The sequence below is a fragment of the Podarcis filfolensis genome, assembly GCF_964270895.1.
Source record: "Podarcis filfolensis genome assembly, chromosome: 8".
Classification (NCBI taxonomy): Eukaryota; Metazoa; Chordata; class Lepidosauria; order Squamata; family Lacertidae; genus Podarcis; species Podarcis filfolensis.
This window is the reverse complement of record NC_139611.1, coordinates 17,396,450-17,412,237: the sequence shown is the minus strand read 5'-3', so window position 1 is coordinate 17,412,237 and position 15,788 is coordinate 17,396,450. Positions and strand designations below refer to the sequence as shown.

General features: G+C 44.8%; 1 protein-coding gene and 1 long non-coding RNA gene across 33 annotated transcripts in view; one reads left to right on the top strand and one right to left on the bottom strand.

Moving 5' to 3' along the window:
- The window catches only part of RERE (arginine-glutamic acid dipeptide repeats), a 340,184-nt gene that overhangs the window by 65,142 nt on the left and 259,254 nt on the right, over positions 1–15,788 (bottom strand). For all 32 annotated transcript variants that reach the window (XM_083628418.1, XM_083628429.1, XM_083628432.1 and 29 more), the window contains one exon: positions 6,559–6,639. In XM_083628418.1, coding sequence (XP_083484544.1) covers positions 6,559–6,639 — 81 coding nt within the window. The remainder of the gene's footprint in view (positions 1–6,558; positions 6,640–15,788) is intronic.
- LOC310769620 overlaps positions 1–15,788 on the top strand; it is a 343,443-nt gene that overhangs the window by 292,097 nt on the left and 35,558 nt on the right. The gene's annotated exons all lie outside the window — the stretch shown is intronic.

Below are 15,788 nucleotides of genomic sequence, written 5' to 3'. Positions count from 1 at the left end.
ACGAGGGAGAATCATTAACTCCAGCCAGCCTGCAAATGCACTGCTGCATCTCTTCACACTCAGCCTGCGTAGATTGCACAGGTGGAGCTGAGGACCCCAACAAAACTTCCTACCAAACTTCTGCGGGCTTAAGAAAAAAGTACAGTGGTACCTTGGGTTACATATGCTTCAAGTTACATACGCTTCAGGTTACAGACTCCGCTAACCCAGAAATACTACCTCAGGTTAAGAACTTTGTTTCAGGATAAGAACAGAAATCGGGCTCCGGCGGCGCGGCAGCAGCAGGAGGCCCCATTAACTAAAGTGGTGCTTCAGGTTAAGAACAGACCTCCGGAAGGAATTAAGTACGGTACCACTGTACCGTATATACTCAAGTATAAGCTGACTTTTTCAGCACATTTTTAATGCTGAAAAAGCCCCCCTTGGCTTATACTCGAGTGAGGGTCCTTTCGGGCTGCTCCATCCTCCTCCTCCGCCTTTGCCGCTGTTGGCAGCGGAAGAGGAGGAACGAGCAGCCCGAAAGCAGCCCTTTTGGGCTGCTTGTTCTTCCGCTGCCGCTGCCGCTGCCACCACCAGCCTCAGCCTCTCGACAGCACCCTAGGTAGGCAGGGGGGTGGGAGGGGCTGGGGGGGAGAGAGAAGCCCCCTCTGCCGTGTGCACATGTGCACACATGCACTCCGGCCCACCAGGAGGTTTGTGGTGTGGTGAACCGGCTTATACTCCAGTCAATATGTTTTCCCAGTTTTTTGTGGTTAAATCAGGTGTCTCAGCTTATATTTGTGTCGGCTTATACTCGAGTATATACGGTACCATGACCTTTTCCAAACCACATGTGCAGCATTGCAATACATTGTATGTGTGTGTGTGTGTGTGTGTGTGCGCGCGCGTGCGCGTATGTCTTTTCAGCAGAAACTGTTTAAGAAAGCCAAATTGTGGGATTATGTAACACTAGATTAAGTGTTAATGAGCCAAGAATGCCACTGTTTGTCTAGGACCCTGAATCTAAAATTAAGCAACTCTGGACGTTGGAAAGGGCAACACTGTGGTAATTCTTACCTCCTAAGTTCTAAAAGCGCCATTTGTTTAGCCCGGGCAACCTGTCCCAACAATGCTGCCCTTGGCCTGAGAGGAAAACAGGAGACAGAAATAATGCCTTAAAAAAATAAATACACCTTTGGGTGCAGTCCGGCAACCTCAGGGTTCCACACATCATACCTCATCCCAACCTGTAAGCTGAAAGCTCATTTGGCTAATCCCTCAAAACAAATTCAGATGCAAGGGTGGGATGAGGAAGCATGCGGTACCGTCCTCTTGGAATTGTACCAGTTGAAAATTCAACTCTGCAACCGCACATTTAGATGCTCTCCTAGCACCCCCACCCCTCTCTCTCTCTCTCTCTCTCTCTCTCTCTCTCTCCCCCCCTCTGCACGTGGAAAGGTCACATTAAGATGTCCCAGCCTCCCTGACATGCTAACTTTCTACTTTTTGGTCACTTACAAAACATATAATCTTCCCCTGGCATTTTTGTGCAGTACAATCCCAAGGAAGACTGTACCACTGCCTTTTCGGGAACATTATGAATTACTTTCAACACACCTTTATAACAGCAATGGAATAAACAGATACATTCTTAGTCACTGACCCTCAGTTATGGCCTTTCAGGGCCCAGGTGTGAGATCCGACAGATGTTTCAGTCCAGTATTTATTAGAACACAAATTATTTTAACTGTAACATGCCCAGAGAACTAGCAACAGAGCAGGCTAGAAAATAAAAATCAATAGCTGCACGATAAAATTAAAACCTTGGTTTATTGAGAAGAAAGGATGAAGGGAGTGTATCTGTAGGAATATGATCTCCTTAAACCCTAGATTAAAAGTAAGACGACAACAAGAAATTTAACTACCATTTAATTTTTAAAAATGGGGGGAGGGGAGTGTACAAATTATGACAATGAAACATGAAAATCAACCTTATAGCAGGTGAAAAGTCAGTTACTTGCAACAGCACAGCAAGTAACTATCACCTCCAGGCGAACAGAAACCAACCCCTTTGTAAAAAGAGACAGTTCTTTCCATTCAGGCTATCGAATAGCAGCAAATAACTTAAGACAGGTTGGTATGTGAAGGCAGGCAGGCAGGCAGGCAGGCAACTTGTTCTAGTCTGGTTTACAAAGGAAATATGTAGCATTAATTTATATGTCAGTAACTGAAAATAAAAATGCAAACCCTTCTTCCTCTCCAAGGTTCACATGCCCTGAACTATCCCAATCCCTCTAAAATTGTTAGGTTTTCCTGTGTCAGACTCAGCACACTGGTTTCTGTAAGCAGGAGACCAAACTCAGAATAAGAGGTGGTGATGGCCATCAACCTGGATGACTTTAAAAAGGGATCAGACAATTAATGGAGGATTAGGCTATCAGTGGCTATGAGCCATAATGGTGATACCCTAGCTCCACTTCCCACCAGAATCAGGGGCAGTACATCTCGGAATGCCAAACTCTGGAGAAGCGAGGCTACTGCAATCTCGTGTCTTCCTGGGCTTCCCAGAGACATCTGGTTGGTCATTGTGGGATTGTGGATGCTTGACTAGATGGGTCTTTGTTCTGATCCAGCAGGGCTCTTCTAATATTCTTAGGAGCCTTGGTTCCTGCACAACCAGCTCACAAAATGTGAATGCAGAATCTGTTTATAAAAACATGCCCACCAGGAGCCCACACTCATTGGAGAGAGGTGCCCTTGCCACACTTGAAAAGGAAATATAGCAGATACACAGGATGTGGGAGTCCTTTCCCCCTGCTCTATTGAACTATAGAATTGTAAGAGTTGGGAGGGACCCCGAGGAACATCTAGTCTGATGCCCTGCAATGCAGGAATCTCAACTAAAGCAACCATGACAGATGGCCATCCAACTTCTGCTTAAAAACCTTCAGGGGAGTCCACCACCTCTGGTGGGAGACTGTCAAACAGCTCTTAGTGTCAGAAAGCTCTTCCTCGTGTTTAATTGGAATCTCCTTTCTTGTAACTTGAAGCCATTGGTTCAGGTCCTAGCCTCTAGAGCAGAAGAAAATGGCTCCATCCATTTAGATATTTGAAGGTGGCTATCACACCAGCTCTCAGTTGTCTCTTTTCCAGGCTAAGCATACCCAACTCCCTCAACCATTCCTCATAAGGCTTGGCTTCCAGACTTTTGATCATCTTGGTTACCTTCCTCTGCACACCTTCCAACTTGCCAATATCCTTTGTAAATTGTGGTGCCCAGAAGTGGACAAAGTACTCCAGGTGGGCTTGACCAAGGTAGAATAGTGCAGGACTATGACTTCCCTTGATCTGGACACTATACTTCTGTCGATGCGGCCTAGAATGGCATTTTTTGTTGCAGTATCACACAGCTGACTCATGTTAAGCCTGTGGTCTACTAAGACCCCGAGATTCTTTTCACATGCACTACTGGCAAGCCAGGTGTCCCCCATCTTATGGGGGCCTCTTCCTGCTTAAGTGTGGAACCTTACATGTGTCCCTATTGAAATTCATTTTGTTAGGAAGCTGCCTTACGATGAGTCAGACCATTGGTCCACCTAGTTCACAACTGTCTACACCAACTGGCAATGGCTCTCCAGGGTTTCAGACTCATCTCCATCTGGAGAGGCCATTGGAAATTGAAGCTGGCACCGTCTGCATGCAAAGCAGGTTCTCTGCCCCTTAATTAGGGCACTTTCCTGCAGCATTGTGCTTGGTTGCCGGTGGCAAGGAAATCTCCACTAGGAGACTTCTGGAAGGAAAGAATTAGGAAATTTGGCACTTCTGCTCCTTTATGCCATGGGTGACTAATATGTTTATTTTATTAATTATTTAAATGCACTTATACCCCATCCATATGTGAAAGCAGGCTAATAAAAATCATGGTAGGCTAGCAATTTTCTGTGGGCTTGTTTGCAAGATGAGGAAATTTCAAACCAGAAGGAATTTAAGCTCACACTGCCATTTAATACACATGCACAAACTCAAGTCGGAGAATACTAGCCTAAGGCTATGATTCTTATATAATGTGCAGAAGGCACATCCACTCAAGAAGACCCAGTTAATTTAATGGGCCTAAGTTAGCCATATCCATTAATTTCAGCTGGTCTACTCTTGAGTAGGACTAGTTTTGGCTACAACTCACCGAAACTAACTCCTCTTCACTGCCCTTGGACTGGGTTCTGGGTCAAAGGATGCAAATGGTAGGTAAAAAATTCTGGGGTCCAGATGCTTAGTATTTAAATAATAAAAATAATAAGCGCAGGTGAAGTCCAAACAATATCATCCAAAACAAAAGAGAGATCCTCAGTTGTAATGCATTCTATCTGGCATTCCCAAGGTCAAATTCAAGGCAGTCACCACCAGCTAAATTAGCCAAGGCCAGGTAAATATGCCTTGGAACTTGCACCCAACGGTACAACAAGCTGGTCCTAGCTGTGTCATGATCCCAACAAACAAGAGCCACTCTTCCCCTTCAAGGCTTGTGTTGCTCTAGATTCACTTTCACTATGGGGTTGCCCTTTCCCTTCCTTCCTTCCTTCCTACTGTGTTATCCCATTCTTAACAATTTAAAGCAAAAAAAAAAGGGGGTGGGGTGGGGTCGTTTTAGGAGGAGAAAACAAATCAAGAAAGCTTGTAAAATCAAAAGCATTATTTTTTGTCTTTTTTAAAGCACACAAGAGCAAGTCTGTGTCCGGCCCTGCCCTCTGTCCCCCCTGCCCCCACCCCAATTCTTGAGCTCTGCCTGATTGAGGAGGCAAGATCAAGCAAGAGGAAACCTGTGGGCAAGAACAGGAAGCAGAGATTAAACAACCCATTGTAGGTCAAAGGTTACTCGCAGATCAGTTACCACTAGAGGCATGAGAGGCTGACGCTCAGTTGAGACCCCAACACAGGACATCAAACAGCTCAAGCTTTAATGCCCCATCTCCTCTAACACAAAATGTTTAGGCCTCCCACAATAAAAATGTGATGCTTGAGTGGCGTCAGCACCCTGAGTTCTTTTTTTTCACAGAGCCTGTAACTCTTCCCTGCCCCGCTTTTACCCTTCTTCTAAAGGGGAGGGCACAAGTTATGTGACTTGGCAAGTTCAAAGTCCAATGAGGGTGACTGGACGAACCTCCTTTTTCCCACTTGACTTTGCAAAAAAATAATACACACACACACACACCCCATATCATTGCAGAGAGTGAATAATTTAAAAGGACTTCGTTAGATACGTAAAAAAAAAAAACTGCTCACAACCTATTTCTTTATATATTTTTAGAAAAGCCAATGTTTGTTAGGGTGTGTGTCCATTTGCTTTTGTTTTATTAAGAAAAGGATATAACTTTCTTCCCAGAGCCTTTGTCCAATGAGAAAGTTATTAAAATGCAGAAGTTTACTTTTCCTTTATAATCGTTTGTCCATAGCGGGGACAAAAAGCAAGAAAAACTCTGCAGGAAGCCTGCCTGCCTGGTGTATGTGATGTTACAATTAATCCTTCACGATGACAGGTCCTCGTGTCACAACACAGTAGCTCAACAGTCGTATTTCGCACCATGGAGGAAAACCTCAGAGTCCAAGTTACTCAATTAAATTAAAACCATGACTCACAATCACAGTGACTCTCTCCCTGCCTGCCTCTGTTGAGAGAAATGAAGACGGCGACATTTTCGTGGCAAAGAGGTTCCACCATGAGAAACCATTCTTTAAGCATTTGCTGAACAATCACCTTGATGTTACTTTAAAAATATGCAAGTGTCCCATGGAACAAGCACCCAGGGACAAATACTACCTCTGCCTGCCATTTTTCATTGCTCTTTTCCTAACCAAAAGGCAAAAAGGGAGCCTGTCCCCTCTACAAGCGGCAAACAGAAACTACCAGCAGCTCTGAAAACAGAAGCTTCTAGAGATAGGAACTACTAGATCTCAACCGATCCTAATCTCCCCTGCTTTCTAAAAGGAAAGGCATTTATTTCTTGTTTTCTCTAATGCAGGCACCTGCAAGATTTTCAGCAAAAATAAATAAATCTGTCAGCTGGATGGTTGTGTAGTGGCAGGAAGGATCCTATCGGCTGCGAAACAAAAACTGTCATCTGCTAACGGCCGAAGCGTTAAGTGACACACACACAACAACCTCCCGACACAGCCAGGGCAGACACCCCGACCCACCCTACAGAGACTTCTGTTCCTCGAAATGTAATTAGAATCGGCTTCAATACGGCCTTCAAGTTTAGTAACGCAACGACTATCCTTGCAACTACTATCATCACATCATCCATTTAAAATTAGGTCTGAGCTGTGTCCCTAAACTGCCAGCACCATCTGATCAAACACGCGTTTGTAAAGTAAACTGGTTTACTTTCTCAAGTCTATTGCTTTGAGGGGGGGAAACACACACCCGCACACAACAGCTCTGAAAACTGTCCCAGAAGCAGCTGAGTTAAAAGCCCAGCACAGGGTTAAAAGGCAACAGCTTTGTACGATCAAATGGAGGAATGCAGAGTGCCATAAAACACGCACACACAAACAAGTTACATAAAGTCCATGGATACTTACTGTTTCCTTATTGGGAAGCAGCTCTTTTCGGATCCTGAAGAAGTTCTTCCCATACTGTCTGAGCCCTTTAATGAAGCGTTTCTGTGTTTAAAACAAAAATAGAATGTCAGCAGAGGCAAAGAGAAAATCTCTTTAACCAGCACGGTAGTTTAAAAAGTTACCGGATTAGGGGTTGCACAAAAACATGCACAAATATGCAGGTTAAGTCCCACAGAAATTGCAAATTTTCAAATTTCAGTCTCAAGTCTCAACCAGGATTCAGTGATATTTTTTTTTAAGAAACACACGAGAAAAAACAACCTTTTAGCTCAAAATGACATAGGCTGTGTGCTTTGTTTGGAGGGCTTTGAGAAGGCAAGCTGCTGGTTTCCGTGAAAATAAATGTTGAAAACCTGAAGCAAGATCTAATTCCATCTTAAGCTGGGGGTGGAGGAGCGAGAGAAGAGTGCTTTTCCTTCTCTACAATTCTGGACAGAGAAGGGGGTAGCTGTCTGAGCTGTGAAAAGATGAAAAACTCATTCCGAGCTCAAAGCATCCATGTTTCTTTTGAAAGTTTATATATATTTATACAGACAGACATATATGGAGAAGATTTCCAAATAAATCTCTTCCAGGAAAAGAAATAAGACTGCTTCACTATTCCCCACCTTTTTGGGGGGAGAATCAGTCCATATTTAGTTCCAAAATCCAGGGCTGCCAAAGACTTCCGTTTGGGCTTCCCAAATAATCCAGTTTGGCAATGATTAAAAACAAAACAAAAACAAACCGCAACACACAAAATACAGCCCAGCCCACCTCCCCAAAAAACTCAACACTTCTGTGTTTGCAGATTTCTCGGTTCCAACACTCCTCCCCTAAATACACAGAGAGTGGGAGGCGGGTGGAGGGGAGAAAAGAAGAGTTTCAAAGTGATGTTTAAATCCGGATTGAAAAGAGAGCCGGAGAAGGAGCAAAGGGTTTTTCAAAGCTCTCCCCCACCACAAAACACAAGCACGCGCGCACACCGATTGCACAAAAATGACTGACGTACAAACTGACACACACACACAAACAAACAAACACACACCCTGCGGAGGGGTGATTTCCCTTCTGGGAGGGGGAAGAGGAGGAGGAGGAAGAAGAAGAACTCCGAAGCAACAAACCAGCCGCCGCCAAAGCAGAGAGCAGCGTTTCTCCTTTGCCTGTTTCAGCCGCTGCTGAGAGTGGAGGGGGAAGAGTCAAAATCCGGATCTCCAAGTAGGGGCGTCCTGCATGGAGGTGGCAGCGGAGGAGGCAGCAGCCGGAGGAGCCGGGGATCGCTTGTTACCCGGGGAGGCTCTGACACTACAAAAGGGGAGGGAAGAGGCAGCGGCGGCGGCGGCAGCAGCTTAACATGTGATCTGAGCTGGGCTGAGCGGCAGAAGGGAGAAACAAGAGGCACCGGGCGAGCTGCAAAAGGCGGCCTGGATCACCTAGGCAGACTCCCCGCAGCAAAGGCTGTAGGAGGACCGTTAGCAAGAGGGGCAGCCGATGCAAGGGCCCCGCAGAGGTTCCTGGGGTGCAACTCTCATTATTCCCTGCTAATACCACCAGGCAGTAAAGGTAAAGGGACCCCTGACCATTAGGTCCAGTCATGGCCGACTCTGGGGTTGCGGCGCTCATCTCGCTTGACTGGCCAAGGGAGCCACCGCACAGCTTCCGGGTCATGTGGCCAGCATGATTAAGCCGCTTCTGGCGAACCAGAGCAGCGCACGGAAAAACCATTTACCTTCCCGCCAGGGCGGTACCTATTTATCTACTTGCACTTTGATGTGCTTTCGAACTGCTAGGTTGGCAGGAGCAGGGACCAAGCAACGGGAGCTCACCCCGTCGCGGGGTTTCGAACCGCCAACCTTCTGATTGGCAAGTCCTAGGCTCTGTGGTTTAGACTACAGCGCTACCTGCGTCCCAGAACCACCAGGCAAGTGAGTGCCAAATCTAAGTGCAATATAAATGCTGCTTGTTAGGAAGATCATGGCAAAGTGGCTCACATGCATTAATGCTGTAATGCAGGGGCGGCCGACTGAAGTCCTCAAGATGCTGTTGGACTCCAACTCCCTAGCAGCCAGCATGGCCAATAATCAGGATGGTGGCAGAAATGACGAGCAGAATCCGAAACCAGGGAAGAGAAGCAGCGCAAGAAGAATGGAAAAAATTCAAGGACTATTTAAAGAAATATTACAAAGTTAATGAAAGTTAGAATGATGTTGGACTGGAAAGTAAATGGTTACTATTAGCAATGGTTAAGACAAGGAGAATAAGGAAGAATAGTCTAAATTTAAATTAAAATAAGGGAAGATTCGCTGAACAATCGATAAGAATTTGGAATACAGAAAGGGGAGGCATGAGGAAGTCGGGGAAGAAAGGTATAAGAAATTAGGATATGAAATGATACATGTTTTTTGTTCTGTTTTTGTCTTTGTATGTTTATGTTTGTTGTGTTGTGTTTATATGGAAAAAATAAAAATATTATAAAAAAAATAATAATAATAATCAGGATGGTGGGAGTTCTTGTCCAGCAAACAACATGCTGGATATCCATGCTGTGCTGATTCCAACACCCAGCATTACAGAAGGGTGGGCTTAGACCAGGTGTGGGGAACCTCTGGCCTTCCAGATGTTGTTGGACTGCAACTCCCATCAGCCCCAGCAAGCATAAGCAATGGCCGGGGATGGTGGAACTGTAGTTTAGCAAGATCTGCATGGCCAAAGGTGCTCTACTGAGGAAAGGAAGGAAACTTGGCCCAAATCCCATACTTATTTAAAATATGTGTATCCTGCCTTTCTATCTGCAAGGTGGTTTAACAACACAAACATGAAGCACAAAAAAATAATGCCACCACAAACCCAATCACAAGTCAGTCTTAGTGAGTTTATGGCTGGGGTGGGGTGGGGGGATCAAACCCAGGATGCTGTAAAACAGCAACATACAGAGAGGAAGAAAGGTTTTATTCTGAGTTAACTACAAGATAACAATCTCCCTGACACCTCAAAAAACCAACAGCCAAGTGCTTAATTAAAATACTAAAATATATTTAATAAACTTGTCCAAGTATGTTCAGAAATCAAATAGGTTACTTGTGCTTTCTGCCCAGGGGAAGGGTTCCAGGTCATTTGAAATATTAGCACTGCAATTTTTTTACATTTGATCCAGTCTCTGTATTTTAGGAAGGTTTTGGCTGGATTCTGGCCACTGCAACTTTCTACCCCTCTGTCATGGTCCCATTGCCCAGTCTTTTGGTCTAGCAGTAAATTCTACAACCTATATTGTGGGAAGCAGTCTCCTGAGCATGCCTTCATGCTCCGAGTTAGTAAGACACCTATCCATCAAAGCTTAGACTCTAATTAACACATTGAGCATACCCATGACACACATATCTGAGCAGGTCTTCCAAGGGGAAACTCTGGGGTTTTTGTTCTGCAAGAGGGGCTTGGGATCTTTAAAGGAGAATTGCCAACACTTTCATTATACAAATTCCCAGCACTCTTTGGGGGAAGCCTGCAAGGGTTGCCAACCTTTTCGGGCCCATGGGTACATTTACAAACAGGAGAAATTCTCATGGGCCCTGCACACACCACAACCCAACACACGTCTACTGTCTACAAAGATGTTTCTTTAAGGCCTTCTTTCACTGGGAGACGGGGACCCTCCAGGCACAAGGGAACCCTGTGGGTGCCCATGCTAGCAACTCATGTAGCATTGACACACCCAGGTGTGTTCTTCTGCTTATTGTTTCTTTGTTCTAAAAGAGCAACAGACTGCTAGGTAGCCAGGCACCTAACAGCCATTTTCATTTTTTGAATGTAGCTCTTAGCACCCAAGAGTGTGAATGAAAAGGCTCATCAGCTGTCTTTATTACGGACTTGTCTGCATATAATCCACTAAAAGCTATCAACACATTTGTGCTCTAATTTTTATGGGTCCTGAGCAGATACTGAAACTTGGATCGAAACATATTGAGATGCTCGCTAAATATAACCTAATCCCCAGATACAAAAAGTTTCCCCAAATAAAGTCTATTTTTAATCCATCTAGAGATCTCACTCAGAAAGTCCTTCTAAATTTTATGCAGGGGGTGGAGGGGGCCACGTAGCCATAAACACAAACAAGGATCAGTTGGGATTTTGCTACAGAATACAAGTAGATTGTGTTGGCTGAGAAAGATTCTCGTTTTAATGGGAGTGGGTGGGGAGGTGGTAAAAAAGAAAGAAAGACCTTAAGTCTAAGTAACTGGGGCTGCCAGAACAAACCACTGGGTTGCATCCAACTTATGTCCTACTAGAGCAGACCTGCTTAAATTAATGAGCCTAAGTTAGTCATGTCCATTTACTTTGATAGATAGGATTAACACTGGGTACAAGCCATGGATCTCTAAGCACCATGGAATTTGCACCATTGGGATGGTGGTAGGTGGTAGCTTCTGTTCTTTCGTGGGCTTGTGCGACTCAGTTGGCTGGTCCACCTGGCTCCAGCTAGAAATGTTCTGAAATCAGATATGTCTAGCAACTCTACCTGCTGCTGTGACAGAAGGCCAGAGGTTTATTTTTAAACAGAGGAGCAAAAGCAACCCAAAGAAACGTCCCTCTCGCAGAGACATAAAGCACCAGGCCTCTTCCTTAAATAACCATCAGCTTCCACCTTCCTGCCCTACTGGTGAAGCTCTATTACCCTTAGCTACTGCTTCCTGTAGCTTGGGGACCATTTTGCGGCTTGCTCTACTCTGACCCCAGTTTAATCCAGCAATTTCCGAGGTTCCCAAACCTCAGTAATCTCCCCGCCAAGGAACGAGATCCTTCCTCTCCTGTGCATTGCTCCTGTGGTTTGCATCCTCATTTGTTAAATGCATTATGACAGGTTATTTACTTTGGCCCACAGAGTGGGGAATTGCGGTTTCTTCCCCTCCCCGCAAAAAAATTTAACAATTGTACCAGTATGGGGGGGGGAGTTTCACAGTTCAAATAAATCTTCTTCTTTTTTAAAGAAATGGGCCTCCATTTATTAGACCCTATATGCAAGGGGGATCCAATGAGCCCCCCCCCCCAAGTTTTGTACTACAATCTCCATCAACAGCCCTATTAGACATGCTGGCTGGGGCTGATGAGAGTTGTAGTCCACAACATCCCGGGGGGGGGGGGGGGAAGAGACGGGAACGGACGGACTGGACCACATTGGCTATCCTTGCTATAAGCTGCTTCACACCTTCAGAAAAACTCCTCCCCAACTTGCTGAGTGTTTAAGTGGATTCTGGGGCACATTTAGGAAGGGGGAAGACCCTTAACAGTCTTGCATTGTCTAAATTGTATAGATGCTAGAATCCCCCAATTGTTTTACATTTACAACACAACTCTGGACCCCTTCTCAGTAAAAAGCATAAATTTGTCCAGCCTTTTCCAGTCTCTAGATGTCTTGGACTACGCAACCAATCAGGCCTGTCTCTGGTCCAGAGCCTGCAACACTTGCTTGAAAATGTAATTATCCAGACCACAAGTCTACCTATTCCAGCATATTTTTATTTATTTATCTCACCTTCCCTCCAAGGAGCTCTAGGTGGCATATGTGGCTCTCTTCCTCCCCATGGCAATCCTGCAAGGTGGGTTGGGCTGAGAAACTGTGACTGGCCCAAGGTCGTCCGATAAGTTCCCAGGCTGAGTAGGGATTCGAACCCTGGTCTCCCAAGTCCTAGTCTGAGACTGGCTCCCCCTCTTCTCAAAAGTCACAACAACTTGCAGGAACTAGTTCAGGAATCTGTGGCCCTCCAAGTGTTAGTGGACTGCACAACTCCTCCCACCCTGACAATTGACCATGCTGACTGGGGCTGAGATGAGTTGGGAGTCCCGATAAAATCTGGGGGGCGCACAGGTTCTTTACCACTGTGCTAGATCTTCCTCTAGATTTTGGTCACACCTTCCTTTTGCCTGTCCTACTTCGACCATTTCAATGGGTGCATACTCAGTTTGCATGGGAATTGGCTGGACCTGTTAGTCCTCACCATTATGCTGTTCCCTAGAAAACATGCAATATTCCCTTGCGAATCAGTGGTCATGGGAAAACTCTCTACTAGGGGAGTTTGTCGGCCATCACTAATCTTATTAATGAACCCCTGGTAACATTCTGCAAGGAACTTCAGCATTCAGCAAGGCTACTGGAAAATACTGTTCCTGGCAACCCTAAGATTACTGGATAGAAAAATGTTTTTAGCTGTTTTTAAAAATTTTGCAACTGCTTTTAAATGTTTCAAATTGTAATTGTTTTGGGAATGTTTGCAACTGCTTTGTATTTGTTTTTAAAATGTGTATCTCAGATATAAATTCAATAAATCACCATCATCTCATACCACACTTTGCTTTTAAAAGCCCTTGTCGATTTCGGAAGCTAGTTTGCCATGTATCATAATGTGCACAGATTATCCAGAGACCCAAGCCCAGAGCCTTTTCAGGTGCACACAGACAGTTGTGCACTTATTAGGAACCTGGCTTAAGTTTTTGCGGATTAGCCATCACCATCATAATTATTATCAATGCATATTTCAACTCCGCTCTTCTATTCAAATCAATACTCAGAGCATCTTACAAAAGATAATAGGGTTTCCCCCCAGCTTTCCATCACATGTATGTTGAACTTTTGGAAATTTATTGTGTCCCTGGAAAAGCAGAGGGCAGAGAACGAAAAGGACACGCTAGCTGTTGATCTCTGTTTTTGATAACTGATTAACATGCTGAACTGTGGTTTACCTCAGGAGCATCCCTGGTTCAATAATTTAAAGCTCTGAATTGCTTCTATTGCACACCACAGGGCTGGATGAATGTGAGCCATTTAAAGATGAATCCATCTTTTTATAAAAAAACAAACACTAGTTTAACAAAGTGGCAACGGTCAACTGACAGATCTGGAATGCAGATATAACAGGTTATCCAAAAACCTTGATGGAATGTTAATTGTTGCGTTGAATCACAGCTTGCGACAATTACGGTTTGCATCCAACCAAGTCCTACGCAGAGCAGACCCACCAATGGATCTAAGTGAGTCAAGTCCATTAATTTCAATGGGTCTACACTGAGTAGGACTAACAGTGGACACAAAAGTGTGCTCGTATTTTATTACACACAAGTGGAAACTGCAATGAAGTGCTTCATAGCCCCTGAGCAAGTGTAATCCTCAGTGGGCTGTTTGGGGAGCCTTTTTCTCCACCCCACAAAGACTCTATCCCTAAAGCCTTTTTGTACTTCTGCAAACCTGGGGTCTCTCCCATGTCTTCTGATACCTCTTTTGTTGTGGAAGGTGCCTCTTGGCATACAGAAGTAATGCTACTGAACACATGAAATGGCTTCCCCCAAAGAATCCTGGGAACTGTAGTTTTTAAGGCTGCTGGGAACTGCGGCTCTGTGAAGTGTTTATAGGACGGGAGGGGGTGCTGTGCTATATATGCACATTAAATGTATGGTGTGTACTCAAGGACAGTCACACAAGGCAGGCTGCCAGCCTAGAACTAGAAATTTCATAAATGTTCTCCACTCATATGGCACTTCATTTTGATATTCAAAATAATAATTCACTGGAAGGTGGCTTTTAAAGGACATGGCTGCCTTCTAGGAATGAGTTACACGAGTTAAGAGCCAATATATAAAATATCTACTTTATAATATCCCATCTCTGCTCCAGAAAGCCTTTTCCTCTTTACATTTTCTGCCTCCTCTGTTTAAACGTTTGCAGTAAAAGCAATCTTTGAATTATTTTCATATTCTACTCCAGGGAAAACTGAAATCGCTCCAGAGGAACAAAATAAATAAATAAATGCAGGAATCTATTTCCCACAGCAATGATATGCTAAATCAGGAGTGGGCAAAATAGAGCACACATACTCCCCCCACCCCAGCTCCACCACACACACTCCAAAGAATTGTATCTGGTACACATGCTGGAGTTTAATTCAAGTCTTAAGGTGAGTAAAACCACAAAGGCAGGAGGAAAGCTATTCATTTGTTCCAGAAGGTAATGAAGCACAAAGTCAGTTTCTAGACCAGGGTCGCTGCGCATTTTTGCTGAAATCAACAGGTGCTTTTCCTTCCATCAATAATTTTACTTCATCTTAAATTTAGTATGCTGGCTGTTTAGCCATAATAATAAATATTCATTCATTTATTCAGCTCATCTTACAAGAAACAGATGTGTATACACACGTAGGGTTGTTCATGTGTTACACTGAACAGGCACACAATCCATTTACACAATATCTACACTGATTCCTGTTCATATTTAACTGTGCACCGTCCGTGTACACAACAGCTGAGCTGTACAAACAAATGTATGCCCTTTTTCCACAAAGAGACAGCTGGTCCCTGAGTCCAGTGTAACATGGGAACAAGCCTTCAGTCTATAAACAAATGTGGGATAGCCACCTCTGAATCTTCACTGACAACTCAAAGCAATACAGATTGGTAAAGGTAAAGGGACCCTTGACCATTAAGTCCAGTCGCGGACGACTCTGGGGTTGCGGCGCTCATCTCACTTTACTGGCCAAGGGAGCCGGCGTTTCTCCGCAGACAGCTTCCGGGTCATGTGGCCAGCATGACAAAGCCACAAACCAGAGCAGTGCACGGAAACGTTGTTTACATTCCCACCAGAGTGGTACCTATTTATCTACTTGCACTTTGACGTGCTTTCAAATTGCTATGTTGGCAGGAGCTGGGACAGAACAACGGGAGCTCACCCCATCGCGGGGATTCGAAACGCCAGCCTTCTGATCGGCAAGCCCTAGGCTTTGTGGTTTAGACCACAGCGCTACCCATGTCCCTAATACAGATTGGTACTAGAAGCTAAAACCAATTCCCCTAGTAACCTGTTCCCATGGACCTCCTTGGGATACGGATATTTGCAACAGTGGTCCAGGGCCGAGCCCTGAAGACAGCTTAGGAAAGAAGAAAACAACATAAACACCAGGGATGTATTTATAGGCGCCTGAACTCTGGCAGCAGCAATTCCTAAGGTATGCCCTGCCCAGAGGGAGGAAAGGCCTTCTGTTGCATCTCAGGTCAAGGCAATCACCCCTCTAAAATGTGCAGGGGTGGTCAGACAAAGAATAAGCCCCTTACCTCGTCACCCCCCACAAGCACCCGTTATTGAAGACAAAAGTATAAGGCGGGGGGACAAATCTTTTTTGTGAAGAGAGGCCGCTGCTCTTCACAAACTCTTCTGCTACTACTCTTCAAAAGAG